The sequence below is a fragment of the Canis aureus genome, chromosome 8 (genome assembly GCF_053574225.1).
Source record: "Canis aureus isolate CA01 chromosome 8, VMU_Caureus_v.1.0, whole genome shotgun sequence".
Lineage (NCBI taxonomy): Eukaryota > Metazoa > Chordata > Mammalia > Carnivora > Canidae > Canis > Canis aureus.
In genome coordinates, this window is record NC_135618.1 from 18,423,624 (window position 1) to 18,451,570 (window position 27,947).

The 27,947-nt window shown below is 38.6% G+C and overlaps 1 protein-coding gene across 1 annotated transcript; it reads right to left on the reverse strand.

Annotated features, from left to right (window-relative positions):
• Positions 1–4,686: 4,686 nt before the first annotated feature.
• Positions 4,687–24,143, reverse strand: LOC144318412 (guanylate-binding protein 6-like). Its single transcript, XM_077905336.1, has 11 exons — positions 23,974–24,143; positions 15,574–15,789; positions 14,215–14,342; positions 12,897–13,006; positions 12,499–12,695; positions 10,429–10,674; positions 9,326–9,606; positions 8,170–8,382; positions 6,613–6,715; positions 6,094–6,287; positions 4,687–5,332 (listed from the first exon to the last, which is right to left on the reverse strand). Exons 2-11 carry the CDS (start codon positions 15,761–15,763, stop codon positions 5,111–5,113), a joined length of 1,884 nt encoding a protein of 627 aa, XP_077761462.1. The 5' UTR covers positions 15,764–15,789; positions 23,974–24,143; the 3' UTR covers positions 4,687–5,110.
• Positions 24,144–27,947: the final 3,804 nt, after the last annotated feature.

The following is a 27,947-nucleotide window of genomic DNA, read 5'->3' on the forward strand; positions in this document are numbered from 1 at the left end:
GTCAAGAGTGGGCACATACGCAGTCCAGCAGGGGACAAGTGGGCACAAAAGAAGTTGTCAGGGGATAAACTTATATTGCCTGAAATGAGAAGGATTCCACTCAAATAACAATGTTGAGTAGGGAAGCCACACTTCCAAGAAAAGTGATACTCGGAAGAACATTCCGGAGTTGATATATCACTTATGGAACAGTCATGGAAACAGAAACCACTTAAGATATTTTTTAAGATTTATTTTTCTTTATTTGAGAGAGAGAGAGATGGTGGTGGGGAGGGGCAGAGGGAGAGAAGCAGACTCCCTGCTGAGCATGGAGCCTGACATGGGGCACAATCTCATGATCAGGGCTTGAGCTGAAACCAAGAGTCGGGTGCTCAACCAACTGTACCATCCATGCACCCCAGAAACTACTTTAGATTTTTAAACATAATCCATTTGTACTGGTGATAGAAGACCTGAGACCAAAAGCAGGGGCTCATGAAGGAGCCCAGGGATAACTGCATGAAGCAGCATCTAAAGCAGGAGAAACAAATGATGGGAAGCCCAGAGGCCTGTGCCTCATTGCAGAAGATAATGCCACACAGGGCCTGTCCTGTGAGATTTGGAAAAATTGGGTGTGGGAGGGAATGAGCAAACTTCCAGATACCACCTGAATCGTACAAGAAGTGAGGGAAGCCCCACATTGTCCCTTCCCCACTCACATTTCTCATCTAGTGCCTCCTGTATTGACTGAACCCAGCAGAAAGCCAACAGAAGGGAGAAATGGTATATGGTGCTGCAGGTGCCATCTCCACTGCAGGAAAGAGCCCCAGGAGAAGGAATAGGACAGATTTCAGAGCAAACAGGAGAAGACCAGCATGATGTCCACCCCCAGAAATTGGTATTGGAGAGACAGAGAGAAATAACTATGAGAAAAAAGGCTAAGAAAAACTCATGAGCTCATTTTTTCAAAAAAGATTTTATTTACTTATTTGAGAGAGAGCACAAGCAAGAGAGGGGCAGAGAGAGAGGGAGAGGCAGAATTCCTGCTGAGCGGGGAGCCCAATGCGGGACTGGATCACAGGACCCTGGGATCATGACCTGAGCCAAAGTCTAACCAACTGAGCCACCCAAGCGCCCTTCATGAGCTCATTTTTAACAAGTGTATTCACTTCTAATAATCACTCAAATCTAAGATGGAAAGCCACTTTGAGTGTTTAAGGTCAGAAAACTTATGCACGAGGGTCACTCTGGGATTCTGGATCTAGAGCTACAAAACCCAAGCCCTGCTTTGGAAACATATTATGCTTGGCTTCTGTAACGCAGTTATCAGGAACCTTGCATCAGGCTATTAATGTAATCCTGCTACTTGGGAACCTGTTTGTGGTTTGATTTTATCAGCTCCAAGAACACATTTTCAGACTTAAGTGTTTACTTTTTTGACTAAGCATAATAGGAGAGATATTTATTACCCTTTGAAACAATAAACAGATGTTATCCGTATTTATTCATGCAACCATTCATCTCTGTATTTATTCTTTCAATCACCGTTCACCCTGGATTTTACTGTGCTTTAACATTATTGGATTTGGTCCTTAGGACTCAATAATATCTCCTGAAGAAACAAGCAATTATATTTTCAGGCAATATGAATTGGATTGAAGCTAAACTTAAAGATAGAATATTGGTTTCTATTCTAATCACTATCCAGAAAAATAAATATATATGTATATATATATATGTGTGTGTGTATGTATATGTGTGTGTGTGTATACATTCACAGCATGTGTTGCTAAGTAACTAAATAACATTATGCAAGGTTCCTGTAGAGTATAAGCTGCATGAGGACAAGATCTTTATTTTCCTCTCTTCACAGAATCCAAAACAATGGCCAGTAGGGAGGGATTAGGCGTTTAGTAAACCGCAAATTATTAAAATTAAGTATTCTTTAATGAGTATTAGAATACATGTGTGAATAAATGGTTAACTACTGTTTCTTTATAAAATAAAGCCTTTTTCTTTATTTCTAAGTGATCAATACATGGCTAATTTTTATTGAAAAGACATGAGAACAGTATTTCAAAGAGGTGTATGAAGTCCCATATTAATTGCAGTCTTATTCACAATAGCCAAGATACAGAAACAACCTAAATGACTTCAGTGGATGAATAGATTTTAAAAAGACGTGGTATATATTCACAATGGAATATTATTCAGCCATGATAAAAGAGGATATCTTGCCATTTGCCACAACATGGATAGACCTTGAGCATATGATGCTAAGTGAGATAAGTCATACAGAGAAAGCCAAGTACTATATGCTTTCACTTATATGGGGAATCTAAAAGAGCAAGCTTTCTTTAGTTTTGTTCTTCAGTTTAGAGTGTCTCTATACCCAAGTTGTCTCTGAGGCATTAGAACACCTGTTTGATTCAAGCTTTCAGTGAGAACAGATATTTCTATAGAATAGTTTGCCTTTCCATGAAACCATACCATTTATCAGCCACATATTTGTTATTGTGTGTTTCTTTCTTTAAAAGGCAAAGCCATTCTTCCTTCTGAACATTTGAAGCCACAGCCTGATGGATCAGTTTAAAATCTCTAGTGGAGATGTGGTGATAGCCTCACAGAGACAAAGAGATTGTAATACACAAGGTGACAGAGTGGGAGACATCATCAGGAAAGTTTTTGTTCTTCCTTATATCATCTCAAAGCCCTTAATCTGGTGTCTAGAATCCAAATTATTATTACCTCAGACCTTTGGAGTACTTGTAGAATTCTGGCAGTTGAAAACAATCACAAGGTGTCAATGTTTTGTTTTTCCAGCAGATGCTTATTTAGTACTTTCGGTGCCTAAATATACTTTGAGGTGATGTACAGAAAAATAGGCAATGGGATCTTGTTCTCAGATGAACTTTACTCTTATTTGAAAACCAATGCTAGACCCCAGTTAGTTGCCCCTGCATTTATTACTTGGATGTGATGTGCTCCTATTTTAATAGGGAGACTGTGATGTCTTTCTGGTGTCTGGGCATCACTACGAACTTGCATCCTGACCATAAGAGTCCTCAAAATGTTTAAGCATTTCTATTTCCCCAGACATAGGTACCAAGCGAATGGCCAGAAATACTCCAGAAGGAGAAATGGGAAAGCCACAATCATCCATCCCTATCCTAGAGTTGCCTGATTTTTCACCTTGGAAGTCTGCCCTCCACTGGAGGGCAGGCAGGTTAGGTTTGTGGTCTGAAATTGGTTCAGATCAAGGCTAGGGATAGTGACATTGCTACCTCTCAGCCTTCTGTTAAACATCCTTGATTACATTTGATTATTATCTCCCCATACATTTCGACTCTGTAGATGTCCTGTTCTAGTCACTTTCTTCAAAATTTTCTCTGATCATCCCCACCTGGCTGTCACTCCAACCATGTTATGGATTGAATGTTTGTGTTCTCCCCAAATTCATTTGATGAAATCCTAAGCCCCAATGTCCCAGTGTGAACATTTGAAGTGGAGCTTTTGGGAGGCAATTGGGTAATAAGGGTGGGGCTCTCCTGAAATCTGATTAGTGCCCTTCTAAACAAAGAGTCATGGGAGCACTCTCTCCTCTTCCATCATGTGAGGACACAGCATAAAGGGAGCCATCTAAAAGCAGGAAGAGGGCCCTTACTAAGAACCCAACAATGTTGGCCTACTGATACTCAACCTACAGCCTCCAGAACTGTGATAAATAAACATTTGTTGTCTAAGCCACCACCCTGCCTCTGGTAATTTGTTATAGACCTGAGCTAGGACAAACCATGATGCTTGTTACTATTTATGTACTTAGTTTCTGATGTTTAAGTGCCAACACCTGGCCTCCATGCATCAGGGTTTATCATATCATCTCTAATACTATCAATGGCACATTGTCCCTTCTGCTCTTGCCTACAGCAAAGAGGCCACTGCAGCACTTTAAGAAATGATGGGGTCCCTCTCACCAGTGCATATTCTTAATGTTTGGTAATCTGCTTCTAACACCTTGAAAGGAAGGTGTAATTCAAATATAGGAAGTAGAAGCTACTCTAGCAGAGATTTAAAAGGGTAACATGAAAGTTTATACCTTAATTTTGAAGTAAATGTAAGATATTAAAAACCAAAGCCAGGGGCACCTGGGTGGCTCAATGGTTGAGCATCTACCTTTGGCTCGGTTTGGATCCCAGGACCCCGGGATCAAGTCCCACATCAAGCTCCTTGCACAGAGCCTGCTTCTCCCTCTGCCTACATCTCTGGCTCTCTCTGTGTGTCTCTCATGAATAAATAAAATTTTAAAAAACAAACAAGGCCAAAATGAGAACAAGATTAAGATGTAAATGTTATGCATCCCTAGTACTCTGATCTTAGTCTTAGACCCCTAATTTAGCACGCTGATGTCGTTTCTAGAAATAGTGATTTTATCATCACATAGCCAATTTCACATTCCTTTTATGAATATCATTATATATTAGTATTATACTCTATATTTTCTGTTATTTATTTATAAAATGGCAATTCAAGATTTCTTTATGAAAGTCAAAAGATAAGAGTATATGATGAAGGCCTGTGTTCCTTCCATCCCTGATGCTATTCAGTTCTCAGGAGGAACCAATGATACTAGTTTCTAACAAATTTTCCAGAGATATCCTAGTGTACATAGGTATGATCACACATAATAATTCATTTACAGTGAACACATTTTACATACTGCTTTATACTTTATTTCTTTACTCAAGATTTTTCTGTGTTTGTACAAATAGAGCTCCACTGTCAGTTTATTTCCTGGCTACATAGTATTCCAGTGTAGGCACATGTTTAATTTATATTACCAATTTATATAGCTAGATATTTAAGTAATATAATTAAGCAATCTTTTGTCATTTAAAGTGATACCTCAGTGGATTTTATATATATTTACAATTTTGCACATGTATGTTTCCTTAACAACATGCTATATCAAAGTGTACATACATTTATTCTATCTAATGTGGGCCAAGCATTGATATCCTTTTGTAGACACTTTTTATATTTAAAACTTTGTTGAATAAAAGTGAAAAGCATACACGCCAAAAATAGGCCAGAGTATATATATCTACATTTTTAAATTTCTTTAAAAGAAGAGTTAATTCTTTTTAAATAGTGAGCTCACACCTTTTATAATAGTACCAATAATTCTACCAGGAGAAGTAAATATTGAAACAATCTCACTACCAAATCTCTCCAAGACTTGTAAAAATGAGGGACTATTTTCAGTAGTTTCAATCCTATATTTCAACTGCCTTATTTCCTCATTCATCTCTTCAGATTTCTTTCTAAATCCTTCATTGAGCAGATCTCGTTGGACCTAAAGAAAAAGTGAGAAATAAAACTTTTTAAATTATCATTGTTTTCAAGAATTGTACTTCATATATAAAAACTTGGTCAAGCTGTCTTTGTTTTACTCTTAAAATTGTTCTTTCTTACTCCATCTAGAAAGGAGAATTTTGCAGTGAGGCATATCACTTGGCTTGGACCTAAACACTGAAGGAAGCATAGTTTAAAGCCTTACTAAGGGCAGCCCTGGTGGCCCAGCAGTTTAGCACCACCTTCAGCCCAGGGTGTGATCCTGGAGACCTGGAAACCTGGGATCGAGTCCCACGTTGGGCTCCCTGCATGGAGCCTGCTTCTCCCTCTGCCTGTGTCTCTGCCCCTCTCTTTCTCTATGTCTATAATGAATAAATGAAATATTTTTTAAAAAATAAAATAAAATCCCCAAAATAGCAACTCAAATGGTATTTATATTCTCCAAGGGCTTAGAGGTGCCATACTCATCCTGAACACTCTAGAGTCTACATATAGAGTGGAATTCAAAGGCTTCTTTAGAAAAGGGGCAGGGAGGGGCAAGAAAAGGAAGAGGAAAAGGAGAGGAAGGAGAAGGGAAGAGGAAGAAGAAAAAGAAGGAGGAGGAGAATTAGAATTATTATTCAAAAGATTCAGGGTTTTAATAAATTACAGGCACGTACAATGGTGCTTCCTTCTATGAGCTCACTGTAACCGTCACCCATCCTTTCCTGAGGTATCAGGAGAAGGACCATCAAGCACTACCAAGGTCATGGCCAAACTTACCTTCAGCTTATGCTCCAACATCATATTCTGTTCTTTTATTATGTTTTCTCTCTCCCTCTCCAGCTTCTTTTCCAGTTGAGCTATGTTTTCCTGGAGACTCCTCTGTTGTGCCTCTATCTGCTGTTCCTGTTCTAGTAGTTTCTGTTTTAGCAGGTTTTGTTCCCTCTCAGCTGCCTCCTTACAGGCCCGCTCAGCTGCCCCAAGGAAAAGTTCAGAGGGAAGAAAATTAAATGAGAATTGATCCCAACCCTCCAGAGCTCAGAGACAAAACCAAATTGGAAGGGAATGTGGAAAATCTCTAAATTCCTTGTGTTCACACCATTGGGAGCACATTTCAGAATATTATGGGAAAGGCCTGTCTGGCTGACATACAATCACAACTCCTCTTGTTGTTTTTCCAATTTAGTACAGTTGTTCCACAGAAGGAGACAATGATGCTCCTTGTCTCAGGAAGGTTTTGCCCTCACACCTGACAGAGGGACCGACCCAACCCATTGTGAGCCACACCTAGCCCCATACCTGCTATGGCCTTCTCCCCATCAGAGAGGGCTTTATCTGCCTGCCAGATAGATTCCTCTATTGAAGCCTGTGACAGCAGAAAGCCCTGGAGGACCTCATTTGCCTGAGGAATCAAGAAAGAGCAAACAACTTAGATTTCCACTATGAAGGTTAGTGCTACAAAAACAAGTATATCCATGTAAGTTTTGCTTCATGCTTAAAATTCTACAGTGGCTCCCTACAAGGTATCCAAGCTCTTTAGTGTGACTAGAGGGTCTCCATATCTCCTGCTTCCTGTCTACCCCTCCAGGCTCTCCCCTCAGTGCTGCTTCCTTCTACCCACCCAAGGTTCTAGCCAGTCAGAACTATGTTCAGTTCTATAAATCCACAATCTTCTCCATGGGAAATGTTGCCCCTAATTTGTGCTATTGTTCTTCTCTGTTATTTGCTCTCTTTAACTTTAGGCAAGTTATTTTAACCTATCTGTGCCTCTCAGTTCAGATCTATATAATGTTGACAATAAATAGAGACATTTCTTAATGTTGTTTGAAGGATTAAGCTTAAGAGTCTAGGAAAACAGCTTTACATCATGCCTATAGGAAATGGCAGTCTAATATATATTAGTTGCATTATTATTTAATTATTATTATGTCTGTTACCATAATCTATGTAGCCCATTTTCTTTTATTTATTTCTTTATTATTATACTTTTTAAATTTGAGTATATTGATGCACAATGTTATATTACGTTGGGGGCATACAACATAGTGATTCTTTAAGTTTATACTTTATGCTCTATTCACCACAAGTGTAGCTACCATCTCCTTACATCACTATCACAGTATTGTTGATTGTATTCCTCATGCTGTGCCTTTCATTCTCATGACTTACTCCATAACTGGAAGCCTGTATCTCCCACTCCCCTTCATTTATTTTGCCCAGCCCCCAGCCCCTCTTCTCTGGCAACCATCAATTTGCTCTGTATATCTAGGTTTGATTCTGCTTTTTGCTTATTCACTTGTGGGTGTTTTTTTAAGATTTCACTTATGAGTGAAGTGATATGGTATTTGTCTTTCTCAGTCTGACTTATTTCACTTAGTATAATATCCTTTAGGTCCATCTGTGTTGTCTTATATGGCATGATCTCATCCTTTTAATGGTTGCATAATACTGCATCATATGGAGCCCATATTCACAGGTTCATATGTGCTATAGCTTTGTATATAATTATCTGTGTATCTGACTTCATCTCTTACTTTTGATCATACTTAAGTACAAGGCTTCTTATTTAACTTGTAAGTTGTCAGCACTAGGTATATTCAATGTTGTGTTGTTGGATGAAATGAGTAGTTTCTCTTCTGTCTCTTGTGGATTTCAGAAATCCATACTCTTTTTGGGAATAGGCATTTTCACTCTCCTCAGGAGTAAATAGCAAATAGTGGATCTTAAAAGCTAAAGCTGTCATGATATCCCCATGTGTGTGCGTCTTATCATCCACAACTGGTGCATTGCTCTCAGATTATCTGAAGACCCCTTTGATGCTATTCTGTAGGCTCCCCATGCTCCCCTGTTACTCACCTTCACTCCTTTCCTGGGTACTTGTGAATAGTCCCATTCAATACTTTCCTTTGCTTGTCTGTAGAGTTTGTGTCCTCCAGGAGCAGAGAAAGTTCCTGCTGAAATACTTTCCATTAGGGGCTTTGAAATCTGATCGAGGATAGACTGGCAGTATTTAACTGATGCCTCTTCATTCTGCTGCAAGAAATGCTCCTTCTTATCCTTTATTAGTTCCTACAAGGGAAAAATATATTTATTGGGATATCACCACAAGAAAGGAACAGAAAGAATAAGATTCAAAAGAATCTGGTAGGGATCCCTGGGTGGCGCAGCGGTTTAGCGCCTGCCTTTGGCCCAGGGCGCAATCCTCGAGACCCGGGATCGAGTCCCACGTCGGGCTCCCGGTGCATGGAGCCTGCTTCTCCCTCTGCCTGTGTCTCTGCCTGTGTGTGTGTGTGTGTGTGTGTGTGTGTGTGTGTGTGACTATCATAAATAAATAATCTGGTAGAAGGATTGGTCTAACTGTGGTCCTCATGAGAAAAGCATTCTGTTGGAGAAGGACATGGAATAAAACAGGCATCACAAGACTTGATTTACTCATAACCTTGAATACTCTGCAAGACTACAGGAAAGTTTCTTAACTTCCCTGGTTCTCCTGAAATGTTGGAGCTGTATTACCTATGGTTCACTGAATGCAACTGTAGCATTCAGTGATTTTATCTTCAATGATACAGTGATACAACAAAGAGCAATGTAAGTTAAAAATGGCCTAGAATGAGGGTCTGATAAGAGAAAATTTGATTTTCTTGACAATGAAAATTTTATTTTCTTTGATTCCCACTTGACAGTGGGAATGTGTTCCCAAAAAGCATCCATAGTCAGAAATGATTTGGGGGTGTTCTGGGCAGGCTTAGAATTCATAGAAGTATTAAAACATCAAGAGGATATCTATATTGATTTTGCTTCAGAGATCAGAGAGATTTCTAGGTAAAGTGCCTCAGGTTTGGGAGGGGGAGAAAAAAAGATGGAAATGTAGTCCTTTGAATCTCTTTTTCTCATGAGAATCCAGATTTCTTTATCCTTGAGTAAGAGATGAGCCATGGGATCAATAAAGCTACTTCTAGGCTTCATTCTTTAAAGCAAAGGGTCTTGAAGAGTAAACTCTAAGACAAATTACCACAAGAGTCTTCTGGAATGTCTGATTTTCATCTTTGAACGAATGCTCCATGAACACTGCAATGGCTTCCCTCTCACAGTCTGCATGCACACCCAGCAGCTCCTGGAGCGTGTCTGTGGGGAGCTTCAGTCGCTGGGCCATCTGCTCACTATAGTGGCTGGCTGCTTTCTGCACAGCCTCAGAATTCTCAAGCTGGGCTAGAGTTGTCACTGCATTCTCCAAACAAGGAACTGCTCCAGTATTGATGGTATCCACATAGGTCACCACCAGAGTCCTCAGCCCTAAATGAGCCAGGATATTAAAGGGACAAATACCAAATTTATCCATAGGATACCAGATTCTGAGACTACATTTCTGAAGTCACATGCACACACATACACACCCGTCCCCCTACCCACACTCCTCTACCCCACCCCCCACCACACACCACACACCACCCTGCCTCCTCTATCTTCACATTTGTTTTCCTATTGACTCTTAATTTTTATGGTTCTCCAGGACAGATGGCTGAAAAAATTTTAAATGTACCTTTATCTAATATATTAAAGGTTATCTGGAAAAGATAATTTCCCATTAAAAAAAATTAAAAGCAAAATAGATTATATAGGTAGACAGATGAAGCAAGATAAATCAGATTATATCTGTTCTCATTTTTGAAGCTCCCAATGGATTTTAACTGATTCATGGGCTAGTATTTATTTTTGGACTGCTCTAAACTCCCAAAATGGTTTTCTTTATTTTTATTTTTTTTATCTATTTGTTTTGCAAATAACACTTATCAGATAGGACTTTGCTTGGGGGGGAAAAAAACGGCAGTATATTCTGTTTGTATACCCAGTTAGTGATTTTTTTTTTTATCAGTAGAGGATCTTTTTCAGATAAGTAGATGCCACAGATATCAGTGACAAAGTGTATGGTTTTGGAGGGGGATTTATAAACCCCCCCAAAGTGAGATAATTATAAAATATATACATCTCTTCGTGGAGTATGAATGCGTATATACATAGAATTCCATATAGAATAAAGCAAAAATGCTGAAAAATACATTATATAATATACTTGACATATATTAGGCCCCACCAAAATGGGAAAAGGAGACTCACGATTCCCAGTGACCATAAGTCCCTCTCTGAGAGTCTTGATCCTTGCGTGGGTGAAGATGTAAGAACAAAAATTGTTTGATTGTGTCCGGAAATTGGGATCCAGTTCATTTTCAGGTATATTCTCAATATTGGCTAGAAGTTTTGTGTCATTTGTTGGTCGGTCAAAGACAAAACACTTCCGTTTTGGAAAGAAATGCCTGATGCACTCTCTCGGTTTATTGGATGCTTGGATTCTGGAATTTTTGCCTGAGGGATAAGAACAACAGATTACTGTAGGAATAGTATTGAAGCAAGGAAGCTAAAGGTTTTTATGACAGAGATTTGTATTCTTTCCTGTCTTCTATGCTTATAACACCTTTAACATAAACATTCAATACTCCTTATGAAGCAAACTCATGCCAATGGTAGCACTCTGGAGAGAAATTTGGGGAGACATGTGATTCAGGTAAAAGATCCTATGGCTAGTAACTCCAGACCTGAAAATGGTGGTATAGCTGTCCATTAGATGTTTGCTAAATGAGTGGCTAAAAGAATGAAAGGTCAAATGGAACTTTTTGGTCTCATGTAGAAAGTGAGCTATGGGACCAAGGAGCGCCACGGTCAAGAGATAATGGAGTCATATTAGGAACAACAGTACTAAGCATATAACTCTGGTCACTTAAGGAAAACTGCATGATGCCAAAAATAACTTGTACAATGTTAGCTATTTTACTTCGCAAAAACCTCAGAAAAGTAAATGTAACTAAAATGTAATTTTAGGATGTCACCACTACTCTACAGCTCTGGAGGTAAAGGACTGTCCTTGATTTAACAGCACTGATCTTCTGCTAGTTTCTCACTAAATGTATAAGTAGAAAAATGAAAGCAGGCTCCTGGCTGGCTCAGTCACTTAGGCATCTGCTTTTAGCTCAGGTCATGATCCCAGGGTCCTGGGATCAAGCCCCGCATCGGGCTCCCTGCTCAGCAGAGAGTCTGCTTCTCCCTCTATGCCTCCTTGCTGCTTGTGTTCTCTCTCTCTTTCAAATTAAAAAAAAAAAAAAATCTTTAAAAAAAATGAAAGCAAGAATGAATAAATCAGAATTGATCTTTTTCTCAAGGTTTAATGAGATATACACCATTTGAAATGTACATTAGAAATGTAATATAAATTAAAATAATTTGTTATTTCAAAATTATAGTAAGGATAAATATGGGGGAATTGAGAGAAAACTATGGTATAGAAAATAAAATGAATGTTCTGATAATTATCATAAATATTAAAAAAGCATAAATTCAGGTTTATTTAAAGTACACAGTCATTTGTATGTTATATATATATAACATGTATGTGATATATATATATATATATATATATATATACCCATAATATATAAGGACATATTCCTTATGTCAGGCATAAGGAAATTATATCCTTCTTTGAGAAAATTAATATATGTGCAAAATAAATTTATTAAAATATATTGTGTGTATATATATATATAGTAATATATTGATTTTCCTTGTAATTTCATGCCTTACAAGTATCTGGTCAGGTGTTTTCTTCAACACAGAAAAACAGAAGCCAAAATAAGGAACATGTGTCTGGTCTTTGGAAAGTTTAAGCACACAATTGTAACCCGGTAGCTAAATTAGCCTATGTTTAAAAAACAAATTGGTTTTGAATAATTTTACCCTAGCCTAGGCTCTGCATTTTTTTTTAAGATTTTATTTATTTATTCATGAGAGACATAGAGAGAAGGCAGAGACACAGGCAGAGGGAGAAGCAGGCTCCCGTAGAGAGCCCAATGTGGGACTTGATCTATGTGGGACTTGATCCCGGAGTTCCGGGATCACTCCCTGAGCTGGAGGCAGATGCTCAACCGCTGAGCCACCCAGGCACCCCCTAGGCTCTGCATTTCTTAAGTGAACTTAAACTCCAGTCCCTAGAGCTTTTCAACCCACCTTCATGTCATCATTTCTACAGACTTCAATCTAGTCTCGAATATAAATGCAATCCCAAGGATAATGGACTGTGTTTAGTAGCTTCCACCCGCTGTTGGATCATCCACTGCCCAGGCCATACTCTGATACCTGAAATCAGCTTCAAAGCATTCTCCAGATACTCATCTTCTGTGATAGGATGATCATTTAACCTCAGCTCCAGTGTGAAATCCCGTACAGCCCAGATAAAGTCTGGAAAGAAACTCACAAATTCTGCAGAGTCCTCAATTTCATCCCTTTTGGGGGAGGACTTTGCCCTGATTAGTTCTGTGAGCTCTGTCACATAACTAGGGCTCAGTTAAGGAAAACGAAGCTCCTACCCACAATCCCCACATTTCTCTAACAAAAAATTATTATGAACACTTTCTTTTGCCCTGGGTCTCCTCTCCTCCACCAAAGGCAGCTAAGTGACAGGGAAGGGGAAACTAACTTGACATCTATTCCCATAAATTCAATGAAACATGGTGATTTGGTCCCTGGGAGGATACTGAAGCTGCTCCAGTGCCTGGTGGTTGATGGTACCCAAGCTGTTGTAGACAAAGGTGCTGCACAGAAGCACAGCCAGGGCAAAGATCCATGAGTCATTCTTAAGGTCACCCTAGAAAGCACATTAGAGCAAGAATTTTAGGCATTTAGAAATTCATTCAGACACTTCTCTCAGCCTTTCATTTATTATTTCAGTGAATATACTTGCCATGCAAAGAAATAAGTTTGAAGACAGACATAGATAGATTTCAGCTTTGACAATTACAAAGACATTTTTCGTGATTGTGATTTCAGTAAAGGTCCTGCCCTCAGAGTATCTTCAGTCCAGTTGAGAAGACCACACAGATGCAGTCAGATTTAAGAAACTATGGGAAAAAAGCAAGTTGGGAAATAGGAAGAAGTTGCACTGCAGTGCAAACACTAACTTCTGTTAGGTCCATGGGAGCTCTGTGGCTGGGATGGTTCTCTTGACTTAGCCTGAGTTGGGACAAGGGTGCTGATAAATCACTGAAAGGCTGCTCTGGAAGCCTTTCTAATTAAAAGAACCAATTAAAAGAAGTGGCACTTGAGGGCTGTCTTCCATCAGCACTCCCACTAGGTGGGAAAATTTGTCCTTCAAGTGTATAAGGTGATTTGGGCAGCACACTGTAGTTTGCACTGCATACTATTCAGAATAAGGGTGTGTTGGTAGGAAAGAGGAGAAACATCAACTCCATCCCAGGAGAGGAAATACTTCTGATTTATCTTCCAGATGAACTGTGTATTTGAGCTTTGGAGTTAAGAGTTGGGTTTACATTTCCTTTGGTGAAGTTCATCAACTATCCAAAGGGCATTCTGGAAGGCTTTGAGATACCTCTGAATGTGCTCGTTCTATAAAAGCCCATGTTTGCAGGTGCCTGGGTGGAGCAGTCATTTGAGTGTCTAACTCTTGGTTTGGGCTCAGATTGTGATCTCAAGGTCATGAGAACAAGCCCTGCATTATGCTCTGCACTCAGAAGTGAGTCTACTTGAGATTCTCTCTCTCCCTCTTCCTCTGCCCCTCCCCCCACTTGTGGTCTTGTACTCTCTCTTTCTCAAATAAATAAATAATTTTTTAAAAAATTAATCAAATAATTCACTCACCATCAAGAAATAAAATATTTTATCTAATATACCATCTCTTATCTAAAAGTGAGAGTCAAACAAACCAGCAGGCTTCATTACTATAGCTGAATTTCTAGATTTTGCAAATAGATCACAGCAGTTAAATTACAAAATATCATGAAGATGTAAGGAACAAATCCAGAATAAAGAGAACTTATCTGTGACTGTTTAACTTACCTTTTCCACATCACCCAGGCCCTCAGTATCCAGAAGGACCAGGGTGTGGTTTGGCTTGGTGGGGTGAGGCACACACCACATCCAGATGCCCTTGGTTTTAGACTGCACTGTAGATCCCAGAGGGAAACCTGCAAGGGGAGGGATGAAGGCAACATATAGTGACAGGAGAGCATCAAAGCAGCCAAAGGGTTACAAAGTCAAACTTTCTGGAATGTAAGTACCCCAGCATACAAGATGGTTCTTTCTCAATTTCCTCAAATGTGTCCTACTTTCTATGTCATCTGTTTTAAGGAGGAAATCAATTATGCCAGGTAAGTGTTCAAGATAAAGGCAAAGAGACATTCATGAATCAGAAAAAATATGGAGATTATTGAAAACCATGACATTTTGAAAGAATGGTGAGGCACAAAGCCGGAGAACAATGGGGTAAAGAGAGACATGGGAAAAGAAAACGTGGAAAAAGGAAATTGAGATCACATTTTTTGTCAAAGCAATAAAAAAAAAAATAATAAGAAAGGAGACTTTTTAGCTACAATGGTATGTGAAGTTCAGGAAAGATTTTTAAGATGATAGATGTTCTGAGGTGCTTTAGCACAACTGTCAAGGAAGAATTCTTGAGATATTTCACAATGCAACTTAGTAAGTTTATTAAAGTAGCACAGGGACAAAACCCATTGACAGCAGCACTTTTGCTGTATGAAGCTGGTGGTTATATGCTTAAGGCTCAAAGGGGAGGGGACATGCAGGGAATATTAGGTCATAAATGTTTCTTTAAATTTCTACTCATAAAACTACTTTCACAAGATTTCTCTGGTGCTTCCCATTCAGCTCGATATTAACTATTGGTGAAATACACAGGCAGTGAGGAGACCCTTTAAGAATATAGCAGCCAGCACATATTTGATCTTTATAGAAACTATGAAGGCTAAAAAAAAAAAAAAGAAAAGAAACTATGAAGGCTATGTTAGGTGAATATTCTGGGCTGAAGGTGAATATTTTTCTGCTTCTATCCCTCCTCAGTAGACTTTCAAAAATCTTTATATGTTGATGAGGATATCCCATAAAAAAGCAAATGTGTTTTGAGAGAGGAGGGAGATACATTTATAAGAGCCCAGTACTTGATCAGGTTAAAGAAGGTAGGATCCTGAGAATTAGTAGGAGAGATTTTCCTTAACAATAGTAAAATAGTATGATAACATATTAAAATAAGAGTAGTTTAGTACTGAGAATTAGAATTGGAAGGTTAATTTTTTTTTGAGAGGTGTTTGGTTCTCCTTTCATGTGACCAGGGAAGAAAAATAAAGATCTGAGATAAAGCTAGTGGTAACTGGTTGGCCCCAGACTGAATACAACACTTACCTCGGTTCTGTCCTCCAAGACGATTCATCAAATAGGATTTGCCTGTACGATACAGTCCTACAATAGCCACCACCACTACTGGTTGAGAAATCTTTTCAAGAATCTGTATAGCTGTTGGGTTCACTGACAGCTGCATATTGTAGTTTTCCACCAGACAAATGGGGGCCGTCATATTGGGTCCAGATGCCATGCCAACCTGCCAACCTAGGAAAGCTCCTTGTAGAAATAAGATTACAAAGTCATTCTCTGACTTAGAGTTATCCAAAGCATCCATCAATTTAGGACTAGGTAATTGGAGAAGGACAAACATTATATGGTCTCATTCATTTGGGGAATATAAAAAATAGTGAAAGGGAATAAAGGGAAAGGAGAAAAAATAAGTGGAAAATATCAGAAAGGGAGACAGAACATGAAAGACTCCTAACTCTGGGAAACGAACTAGGGGTGGTAGAAGGGGAGGTGGGCAAGGGGTGGGGGTGACTGGGTGGCGGGCACTGAGGTGGGCACTTGACGGGATGAGCACTGGGTGTTATTCTGTATGTTGACAAATTGAACACCAATAAAAAATGAATTTATTTTTTAAAAAATTAGGACTATGGGAAACTTCTGTGCTTTCTATGGGACAAAGTGTAACCTAGAATTAGCAGACTGCAGAGGGCTTCCTCTGTTATTTCCCTAAATCTCTGATGATATTAGTGATGAAACATAGGTTATTATTATTCTCCCAAGTTTTGCTTCAATAGTGATAATAAAATTCAAGCAATTGTTACTACACACGGAGGGCCTACAACATACCAAGCCCTGTGACACATGCTTTACATACCCAGCCTCACACTTAATGAGAACCTACAAGTTAGAAATTATTGTACCCACATTGCAAATAAGATAAATGAGTCTCACAAAATCTGAGTAAGACATGGAGTCAGGATTAAACCTAGACAGCTGAGCAAAATGGCAAGCTAGGAAGCTCTAAGCTCTTATTTCTTCAGAGATTTCAAAAATAACCAAAATATTGGCTAGAATAATCTCACAGTAGTTCTGTAAAAACAGTCAAATGTCTAAAGCAACCTAGCAAACACACAATCAAGAAAAAGCCATATTAAAAATGGTAGAAAATTCTATGGTATTTTTGCTTGTCCTTTTCCACATATTTCCCAGTGTGGTATAGTTTTGGTCTGTTGGAGGTGGCAACCTAGTTCCCAGTTTTCTCTCTTGACCCAGAGGGAACAGAGCAGACCCTGTTCACAGCGTCTGAGGGATACCTCTTCAGGTCTCTGTCTCATCTCACATGGATCTCAGACAGGGGCAGGGGCAGGGGCTGGGAATGTATTAAGATTACCAGTGAAGACAAAACAGACTATCTTAGGGGCACCTGGGTGGCTCAGTCAGTTAAGTGTCTTGCCTTCAACTCAGGTCATGATTACAGGGTTCTAGGATCGAGCCCTGCATCAGGCTCCCTGCTCAGTGGGGAGTCTGCTTCTCCCTCTCACCGCCCCCACCACTCACCCCCTGCTGGTTCTCTCTCTCTCTCTCTCTCTCTCTCAAATAAATAAAAACAAAAAGCAAGAAGCAACAACAACAACAAGAAAAAACCCAGGCCATCTTAGGCAATAGTTCAGTTCCCACTTCCCTCCTTTAGACTGAATGGAGCAGAGCAGTTGGTGTTCATAATGTTCTGTGTTCTGAGCTGCCTGAAGGACTGGTCTTTGTTTCATCTAATTTGGATCTTGAACAGGGAGAAGCAATGAGCATTGCCAGGGAAAGCTGCAGGGAGTCTGACCTGCAGACCCCTCTGGCAAAATAGTATGAGCACGTCATATCGTGATTTATAATAAGAAGCATGTATTTGGTCTTTGTCCCTGCTCCTGACACACAGCTTCCAAGTGATGAAAGTAATGGAAGTATCTTCTGTTATACTATTTGTTCTTTTGTCCTTGGTTCCCAAAATAGTTCCAGAGTGAAGACGGTGAAAGAAGTGTCTTTTGTGATACATAACAAGCACCTTTCAACCACACTTATGTTTATGTGACTGAGGTGATTATAAGATACCCTGGATAACCACAGAATGAAGGCTGATTGCCAAGGGAACCAACCCTGTGATTAGAGAGTTGGAACTTTCAACCTCATCTCCCAACCTCTGGGAAGGGGAGAAGGGCTGAATGCCCAATGATTTATTCAATAATGCCTTTTTAATGAAAACTCCATTAAGAACCTTAACTGAGGGAGTTTAAAGAGCTTCCAGGTTGACAAACATGTGCAGGTGCTCAGAGGGTGGTGTGCCCAGGAAGAGTATGGAAGCTCTACCTGCTTTTCTTTTCTTTTTAAAAGATTTTATTTATTCATGAGAGACCCACAGAGAGAGGCAAAGACATAGGCAGAGGGAGAAGTAGGCTCCCCACAAGGAGCCTGATGTGGGACTCGATCCCGGACCCCAGGATCATGCCCTGAGCCAAAGGCAGACCCTCAGCCACTGAGCCACCCAGGTATCCCACCACATGCTTTTCTTGATACTTTATTATTATTCTCCAGGTTTTGCTTCAATAGTGATAATAAAATTCAAGGAATTTTACTACGCACTGAACCTATAATATACCAAGCCCTGTGACTCAGACCTTAGATACTTGATACTTAGCCCTACACAACTCTTTTATCTTACTATTCGGGGTCTATCTTTTTTCTTTCTTTCTTTCTTTCTTTCTTTCTTTCTTTCTTTCTTTCTTTCTTTCTTCTTTCTTTTCTTTCTTTCTTTCTTTTCCTTTTCTTTCTTTTCTTTCTTTCTTTCTTTTCCTTCTTTTCTTTCTTTTCTTTCTTTCTTTCTTTCTTTCTTTCTTTCTTTCTATAAACCAGTAATCTAGTGAGTTTTTGCAATCCAGTGAGTAATCTAGAGTATTTTTCCTGGGTTCTGTAAGTGATTCTAGCAAATTACTGACTGGGATAGAGATGACAAACATAGCAAGTCAGAAGTATGGGTGGCACTCTGGACGTGAAGTGGTGCCAGTCTTGTGGGACCGAGCCCTTAACCTGTGGGGCACACACTAACTTCAGACTGTTCCTGTCAGGATTGCTTACTGTGACAAATTGCCCATACCTGAGGTGACCAGAAGTAAAGTGTTGAGAACAGGGTGTTGAGAGGAGAAACAGAATTTTTTCCCTTTTCAAGGTGGGGACAAACAAGAGACCATTGAAGTCTCCAAAGAGAGATTCTGAGGGAAATTAAGACATTTAAAAGCAACATGTATATGGGAAAACTGAAAAAGCCATGTACAAGCTCAGGGAAAATGCATGCTCAGAAAAGATCTGAAACAACTTTAAGATTTCTCCTTAGCTTAATCCTAAGGATCAAGACTAAGACCCAACTAATTAACAAAAGACATCCTTGGCATAGAACCAGTATTTCCAAAAAAATGGAAAAGGTGGCTGTTTCTATATATGACCTATTTTCAGCAGAAACAACAAAAAACACAAAGCATACAGAGGAACAGGAAAATATGGCCCATTCAAAGGAAGTAAACAAATGTGGCAGAAAACATAACTGAAGAAACACAAGCGTTGCATGTTCTAAGCAAAGACTAAAGTAATTTTCTTAAGTGTACTAAAAAAGCTAGAGGAAAACACAAAGAACTCAATAAAGTACATCAGGAAAATGATATGTAAAGAAAATTAGTTCAGTCACAGCATGGTACTGGCATAAAGATATGTATAGACCAGTAGAATAGAACAGAGACCAGAAATAAACCCTCCCATATATGGTCAAATGATTCCTGACAAGCACATCAAGATCATTTAATGAGGAAAGCATAGTCTTTACAGAAAATGGTGCTGGGGAAATTTGATATTCACATACAAAAGGATGAAATTGGACCATTACTTAAATACCATATATAAAATTTAACTCAAAATATCAAAGACTTAAACATAAGAGAAAAACTATAAACACTCTTGTTAGAAAACACAGGAGAAAACCTCACAACACTGAACGTGACAGTGATTTCTTTGGATCTGACACCAAAGGCATGATCAAAATATGAAAAAAAATGGCAAATAGGACTTCATAATTAATATTTTTTGTTACTCAACCGAGTAACAAGGCAACACACAGAGTGAGAGAAGAAATTGCATATCACATATCTGATAAGGGATGAATATATATATTAGAATCTGTAAGAACTTCTACAACTCAATAATAAAAACAATGCAGTTCAAAAATCAGACAAAGGACACAAACAACCATTTCTCCAAAAAAGATAGCCAATAGATACATGAAAAGATGCTCAGCATCACCAATAATTATGGGAATGTAAATCAAAGCCACAGTGAGTACAACTTTATACCCTCTAGGATGGCTATTATATTTTAAAAAATGAAAACAAAAACAGACAGCAAACAACGAGTGCTGGCCAGGATGTAGAGAAATCGGAACCCTTGTGCATTGCTGGTAGGAATGTAAAATAGTCCACCACTGCGGAAAACACTATGGTGTGTTCCCCCAAAATTTGAACATGGAATGACCATTTGATCCAGCAATTCCATATCAGGGAATATCAAAAGTATTAAAAGCAGGAACCCAAACAGATATCTGTACATCAGTGTTCATAGCAGCAGTATTCACAGTAGCCAAAAGGTGAAAATGCCCATCGGGGGATGGATGAATAAACAAAATGTGTCATAAACATACAATGGAATATTTTTCAGCTGTAGGAAGAATGAAATTCTGATACAAGTTACAACAGTGATGAACCTTGAAGGCATTATTCTAAGTGAAATAAGCCAGACATGGAAGACAAGTACTGTATGATTTCACTTATAAAAGGTACCTAAAATAGTCAAATGCATAGAGATACAAAGTAGAATAGTGTTTACCATGGGCTGAAGTTGGGGGGGGATGAGGAGTTATTGTTTGAAGGGTACTGAGTTCCCCTTTGGGATGATAAAAAAATATCTGGAGATGGATAGTGGTAATAGTTGCACAACAGTGTGAATGTATTTAGTGTCACTGAACTGTACTCTTAAAAATGGTTAAAATGGGGGGCACCTGGGTGGCTCCGTTGATTAAGTGTCTGCCTTCAGCTCAGGACATGATCTCAGGGTCCTGAAATGGAACCCCACATCAGGCTTTCTGCTCGGTGGGGAGTCTGCTTCTCCTTTTCCCTCTGTGCTCTCTCTCTTTCTCTCTCTCTCTCTGTCTCTCTCTCTCAAATAAATAGAATATTTTTTAAATGGTTAACATTGTAAATTTTATGTTAAAAAATTTTTATCACAATTTTTAAGTTTTTAAAAAACAACAACTGGGCAATCTATCTTTCTGTTTCATGCCACTGCAACCACATATAGGACAGAATATTCTTCCTCAAAGACATTGATTATCCTGTCAGTTCCTTTATCAGTAGGTTAACCTATGGCAGCTTTCTTGTCATGATCACATATCAAAATGTGTTCTCTAGTGCTTTAGTGTGACCCATGCACTCATCTTTTGTCTGCAGATTGACAAGTGTTGGGAATAGGAGTGGTAAGTGGAATGAGGTGTAGCCTCTCTTTCAACCAGCGAACGCAGGAAAATGTCTCTGAATCTTAAGAGATATAGGCTGAAGTACTTAGCTGAGGTGGGTCAGGTTTTCTGCAAATTACTCTTATGGATGAGAACAAAAATAAATATGCAAATATCATTTTATATTATATAAGGAGACATACACATATATTTAGAGAGATAAAGCAAACCTAGCAAAATATCACCAGTAGATAAATCTAGGTGAATGGTATATGGGATTCTCTTATACAAAATTAAATATTAAAGATACAGTTTTGGTCTCCTGGCATATTTTTTATTGCATTAAATTTAAATGGTTTTCTGTAATATTGTGGGATTGTATAAAATTTCTAGACAAAAGAGACTCCATTTTGAAGTTCCATTTTCTTTTCCAAATAAAGAATTCCTTAACTAGACCAGAATGGTAATAGTTTTCAAGCAATTACTCATAAAATTTCAACAGAGCAACTGGCATTTGGATCATACGAAGACTAAATGCACACCAGAGGCAATTTTATTTGATAGGACCAATAACATCATCAGTAAGATGGTAATCAGAAGTGGCTCAACTAGTCAGCACCAAATTAGTGGGTTTTTTCTCCTCTTCTTTATCTAAATCGTGTACTTATCCTTTCCTTCTTTCTCATTAAAACCTTGTGCTAGGGCAGCCCTGGTGGCTTAGTGGTTTAGCTAAGCCTTCCGCCTGGGGTGTGGTCCTGGAAACCTTGGGATTGAGTCCCGAGTCGGGCTCCCTGCATGGAGCCTGTTCTCCCTCTGCCTGTGTCTCTGCCTCTCTCTCTCTCTAATAAATGAATGGATAAATTTTTAAACAACAACAACAACAACAACACCTTGTGCGTTTCCCACAACGAGCAGGACACTAGCCACTTCGGAATCTGTGCTCCCAAATTACAATTCTGAGACCCCAAATAAAGGCCTCTGTTCTTTTTCAGTTTTACCTTCTTTCCTCCATTGACAATGTCTATATGTATTTTTCATAATCAGAATATGTAAACATGCTCTTACGTTCAAATGTCTCAAATACTCAGTTCCAAATTTTATGTCACATGTTCAAAATGCATCTAACATCAGCCCTATCATTTATTGCTTTTTGGTGCCTTAAACAAGGAGCCTCACCTAGCTAAACCTAAGTTTTTAAAGATAATTATACAGGTAATGTGAATAAAATTAAATGTCCAACGTGGAGGATATTTCAATAATTAAATTAGATGCTGTAAGCTTTTACCTTAGTATAGCATGCAACACAAAATAGGATTTCAGTGTATGTTTGTTGAATAAACGGACACTAATCTGCAATAATTGCATTGAGCAATTTGGTCCATTGGGCTGTGGATTTCTTTTTTTTTTTCATCTTTAAGATTTTATTTATTTATTCATGAGAGACACACAGAAAGAGGCAGAGACAGAGGCAGAAGGAGAAGCAGGCTCCCTGCAGGGAGCTGGATGTGGGACTCAATCCCAGGACCCTGGGATCACAACCTGAGCCAAAGGCAGATGCTCAACCACCGAGCCACCCAGGTGCCCCTGGGCTATGCATTTCAACACTGCAAACTGTAGATTGCTAAAAAACAAGGTCTACAAGTAAATTTTTTGTCAGGTCAGAATGGTAAGCAAGTTCAAATACACTGCTCCTGTCCCACCACCTTTTGTCTGATTCTTCAATGTGGGGAGCAAAGAGCACCAGGGTAAAACAGAAGCCTCTGAGCACTGGGTGTTATACTATATGTTGGCAAATTGAACTTCAATAAAAACAAACAACAAAACAAAGCAAAAGAAGCCTCAAACAGCTACCTTATAGTGACTGGAACTGTAAATCCCTTCTTTGTAGGTAAGATTAAAGGAAGCTGAAGGAGACGTAACAGGAACAACTGAACAACTTTATGAAAACAGCTGGTGGTTTCTTAGCTGTGAATGAGCCACAGAGCTTTTAACTTCAAATTTACAAAGTGCAGCCATTCAATCCTATTCAGGACTGGTTTTCAAAATTTAAACTACATTAAGAATCACCCGGTGAGGGATCCCTGGGTGGCGCAGCAGTTTGGCGCCTGCCTTTGGCCCAGGGCCCGATCCTGGAGACCCGGGATCGAATCCCACATCGGGCTCCCGGTGCATGGAGCCTGCTTCTCCCTCTGCCTATGTCTCTGCCTCTCTCTCTCTCTGTGTGTGTGTAACTATCGTAAATAAATAAATAAATAAATAAATAAAAAGAATCACCGGGTGAAATTGTTAAACCCAGATTCTATACGTTTAACAAATGGTACAGGTGACTCTGATGTTCCTATGAAAAATAAACCAACAAACACCAGAGAGGGGCAGGGAAAAAGAAACAGACGGACTTGACAAAAATAGATATTTTTAACTAATAAAGATCAGCGGTGTGGGAACTAAATTTATTCCTGCATGGAGAGTTCTGTAACTCTCAATCTGAAGCTTTCTTAAGTATGACTAGTAGAAATACTAGAAAGAAACTATCTCTTTAGATTATCATTGCCTATCAGCTCCTTGAGGGGCACAGTCTCATTCTGTGAATTCTAAGTGCCTGTCACAGAGCCTGCTAAGAGTCAATCAGGGAGGCTCCCATGAAATTCTTTGCACTCCAGTTGCTGCTGCCCTGAGCTGACATTGTTCCAGAAACAGCACACCCAGGGAGACCTGGTGTGCTTGGCTATCACTTTGCAGCAGCTCCCATTTCAAATGAAGAAGCTGAGCTTCCCCAAAACTAAAGCCAGCCACAGACTCTGGTGGGCCAGACAAAAGGCAACCTGCCCTTCCTGCCCATTCCTCACTGTCACTTGAAATCAGAAATCAAATCTTGAGCTCAAGACAGTGTTGCCAATAAAAGAAGATGTACTTGCCTTCTCTGCAGCACCAGGGGTCCAAGAACAGTTAGCTCTCAGCAGCTCACTGGTTGCTCTCTTCTTCCTTCCACCTTCTATTCCTTCCTTTATAAAAGCTGGAAAAAACTGAGCAAGTTATAAATTTCTACCTTCTAATGCGTTAAAACTGAAATTGAAAGTAAAAGTAACTCCTGCACCCTGAATCACCAGACTAGAGCATGAATCTGGATATTCAGTACACAGTAAGAGGGCATTGAGAAACCCCACAGTTGCTCAACAGTCAGATCTTAGAAAATACATTTCATCAGCTTTCTTTTGTCTTCCCCATCTTGGAAGGCTCTGCTGGCTTCACTTCTTTATATGTCTCTCTCAGCTGGCTTAAGTTTCCTTAGAACACAAGAGACATAGAAAATGCATGGCACAAATGTAAGCAAGATTGTAGAAAGCAAGATTATTTCAATTATGTTTCTCTTAGAGGGACTTCCTGGGTTCTTTTGTCAGTGGAGAGCTTTTAACATTTTAAATATGTTCCCTATTATGTAGTGTCAATGCAAATTGAACAAACCTTTTAGAATTTCCTTGTTTTTCTTGACTGATATGTTTATTTTTGCTATTTTTATCATTTTAATTCCAGTGGAGTAAACATACAGTATGATATTAGTGTACAATATAGTGATTGAACAATTCCATATATTACTCAGTGCTCATCAAGACAAGGGTACTCTTAATCTTCTTCACCTATTTCACCCAATCCCTACTCCCCTCCCCTCAGCTATTAGTTGGTTCTCTATAGTTAAGAGTCTGATTTTTGGTTTGTCTCTTTTTATTCCCTTTGCTCATTTGTTTTATTTCTTAAATTCCACTTTTGAATGAAATCATATGGTATTTGTCATTCTCTGGCTTATTTTACTTAGCATTATACTCTCTAGATGCATACGTGTTGTTGCAAATGGCAAGATTTCACTCTTTTTATGGCTGAATAAGATTCCATTCTATGTATATACCACCTCTTCTTTATCCGTTCATCTGTTGATGGACACTTGGGTTGCTTCCATAATTTGACTATTGTAAATAACACGGCAATAAACATAGAGGTGCGTGTATCCTTTTGAATCAGTATTCTGGTATTCTTTGGTTAAACAGCCAATAGTGCGACTACTGGATCATATAGTAATTCTGTTTTTAACTTTTCAAGAAAGTGTCATTTATTATTTCTGCTATTTCATTTCTGATTTTATGTGAGTCCTCTCTTGTTTTTTGTGAGTTCAGCTAAAGGTTTATCATTTTTATTGATCTTTTCAAAGAACCAGCTCCTAGTTTCATTGATCTGTTCTATTGTTTTTTTTTAGTTTCTATTTCATTTATTTCTGCTCTAATCTTTATTATTTATTATATATTATTTCCTTTCTTCTACTGGTTTTTGTTGTTCATTTTTTAGTTCCTTTAGGTGTAAAGTTAGGTTGTTCATTTAAGTGTTTTGTTTGTTTGTTTTTTGATTTTTAGGTAGGCCTGCATTGCTATAAATTTCCCTCTTAAAACCACTTTTGGAAGCACCTGGGTGGCTGAGTCAGTTAGGAGTCTGCCTTTGGCTCAGGTCATGATCCCAGAGTCCTGGGATCGGGTCCTGCATCAGGCTTCTTGCTCAGTGGGGAGTCTCTTTTCCCTCTCCCTCTGCCCCTCCTTCCTGCTTATGCTCTCTCCCTCCCTCTCTCTCTCAAATAAATAAAATCTTTTTTAAAAAAAAAATTTTTTTCTGCATCCCAAGGATTTTGGACTGTTGTGTGTTCTCATTATCATTCATCTCTATGTATTTTTTAAATTTCCCTTTCGATTTCATGCTTGACCCATTCATTATTTAGTAGTCTGTTATTTAACTTCTATGTATTTGTGTTCTTTCTAGACTTTTTTCTTGTGGTTGATTTGTAGTTTCATAGTGTTGTGGTCAGAAAAAAATGCATGGTCTGACTTTGAACTTTTTTAACTTGTTGAGACTTGTTTTGTGGATTAACAGGTGATTGGTTCTGGAGAATGTTCTATGTGCACTTGAAAAGACTATGTATTCTGCTGTTTTAGGATGGAATGTTCCGAATATACCTGTTAATCCATCTCATCCAAAATGTCATTCAAAGCTACTGTTTCCTTGTTGGCTTTCTTCTTAGATAATCTGTCCATTGTTGTAAGTGGGGTGTTAAAATCCCCTACTGTTATTGTATTACTATCGATTACTTCCTTTGTGTTTGTTATTAGCTGCTTTATGTACTTGGGTGCTCCCATGTTGGTTGCATAAATTCTTATAATTGTTATAGCTTCTTGTTGGAGTGTCCCCTTAATGATTATATAGTGCCCTTCTTTGTCCCTTGTTACAATCTTTGTTTTAAAGTCTTTTTTTCTGATAGAGGTATTGCTACCTCAGCTTTCTTTTCATACCCATTTGCATGATAAATGTTTCTCCATCCTCTCACTTTCAATTTGCAATCTCACTTTGTGTCTTTAGATCTGAAGTGAATCTTTTGTTGGCAGCCTTTAGGTGGGTCTTGTTTTTTTATACATTCTGTCACCCTATGTCTTTTGATCGAAGAGTTTAGTCCATCTACATTCAAAGTAATTATTGAGAAGTATGTATTTATTGACATTTTGTTGCTTGTCTTATGGTTGTTTTTGTAGTTCTTTCCTGTTCCTTTCATCCCTTGCTCTCTTGTGATAAAGTGACGTAAAAAAATTTTTTTATTGATTTATTTGAGACAAAGAGAGAGCACGAGAGGAGGGAGGGGCAGAGGGAAAAAGAAAGCAGACTGCCCTGCTGAGCAGAGAGCCCAACATGGGATTTGATCACAGGACCCTGGATCATGACTTGACCTAAAGTCAAATGCTTAACTGACTGAGCCACTCAGGTGCCCCAAAGGTGACTTTCTTAAATGAGACTCTTAGATTCCTTTCTCTTTATTTTTTGCATGTCTTTTACTGGTTTTTCATTTTTGGTTACTAGTAGGTTTGTATATAACATTTTCTGCATATTGAAGTCTATATTAAAAAAATAAAATAAAAATAAAAAACAAAAAAGTCTATATAAGTTGATAGTTGCTTAAGTTTGAACCAATTCTTTATTCCTCTCCCCTCCACATCTATGTTTTAGGTTTATGCTGTCATACTTACATCCTATTATTTTATGAGCCCCTTGACTGATTTTTACAGAGGTACTTTTCACTGCTTTTGTGCTTCCTACTTTTGTTACTCTTATGATCTTTCCTTTCCCCTCAAGGAGTCCCCTTTAATATCTTGTAGGGCTGGTTTAGCATTCATGAATTCACTTTTGTCTGAGAAACTCTTTGTTTCTCCTTCTATCCTGGATGATACCCTGCTAGATAGAGTACTCTTGGTTGTAGATTTTTCCTTTCAGCACTTTCAATATATCATACCACCCCCTTTTGACTTTCAAAGTTTCTACTGAAAAATCTGCTGATAGCCTTATGAAATCCCTTATATGTAACTGTTTTCTTTTCTCTTACCACTTTTAAAATTCTTTCTTTATCACTACTTTGTGCCATTTTAATTACTCTTTGTGTTGGTGTGGACCTCTTTGGATTGACTTTTTTTGGGAAAATCTCTGTGCCTCTTGGATCTGGATTTCTGTTTTCTTCCCCAGATTTAAGAAGTTTCCAGCTATTATTTCTTTAAATAAAGAGTCTGTCCCCTTTTCTGTCTCTTCTGCTTCGAGATCCCTATAATGTGAATGTTATTACAATTGATGGAATTGCTCAGTTCCCTAAGTCTATTCTTACTTTGCATATTTTTTTCCTCTTATCTGCTCAGCTTGATTACCTTCCATTACTCTGTCCTCCAGGTCATTGATTGGTTCTTCAGCTTCCTCTAATCTACTATTTATTCCATCTGGTGTATGTTTAATTTCATTTATCATATTCTTCATCTCTGATTTGTTCTTTTTTATCTCTTTGTTAAAGGTCTTGCTGATGTCCTCCATGCTTTCTGAAGTC

Coding starts and splice junctions, on each gene's coding strand:
- LOC144318412 (XM_077905336.1), bottom strand. CDS start 15,763: ATGGCATCTGGACCCAATATGACGGCCCCCATTTGTCTGGTGGAAAAC. Junction 6,288..6,612: donor TGGGGAGAAGGCCATAGCAG/GTATGGGGCTAG, acceptor TCCTTGGGGCAG/CTGAGCGGGCCTGTAAGGAG. Junction 5,333..6,093: donor TGTTGGAGCATAAGCTGAAG/GTAAGTTTGGCC, acceptor CTTTTTCTTTAG/GTCCAACGAGATCTGCTCAA.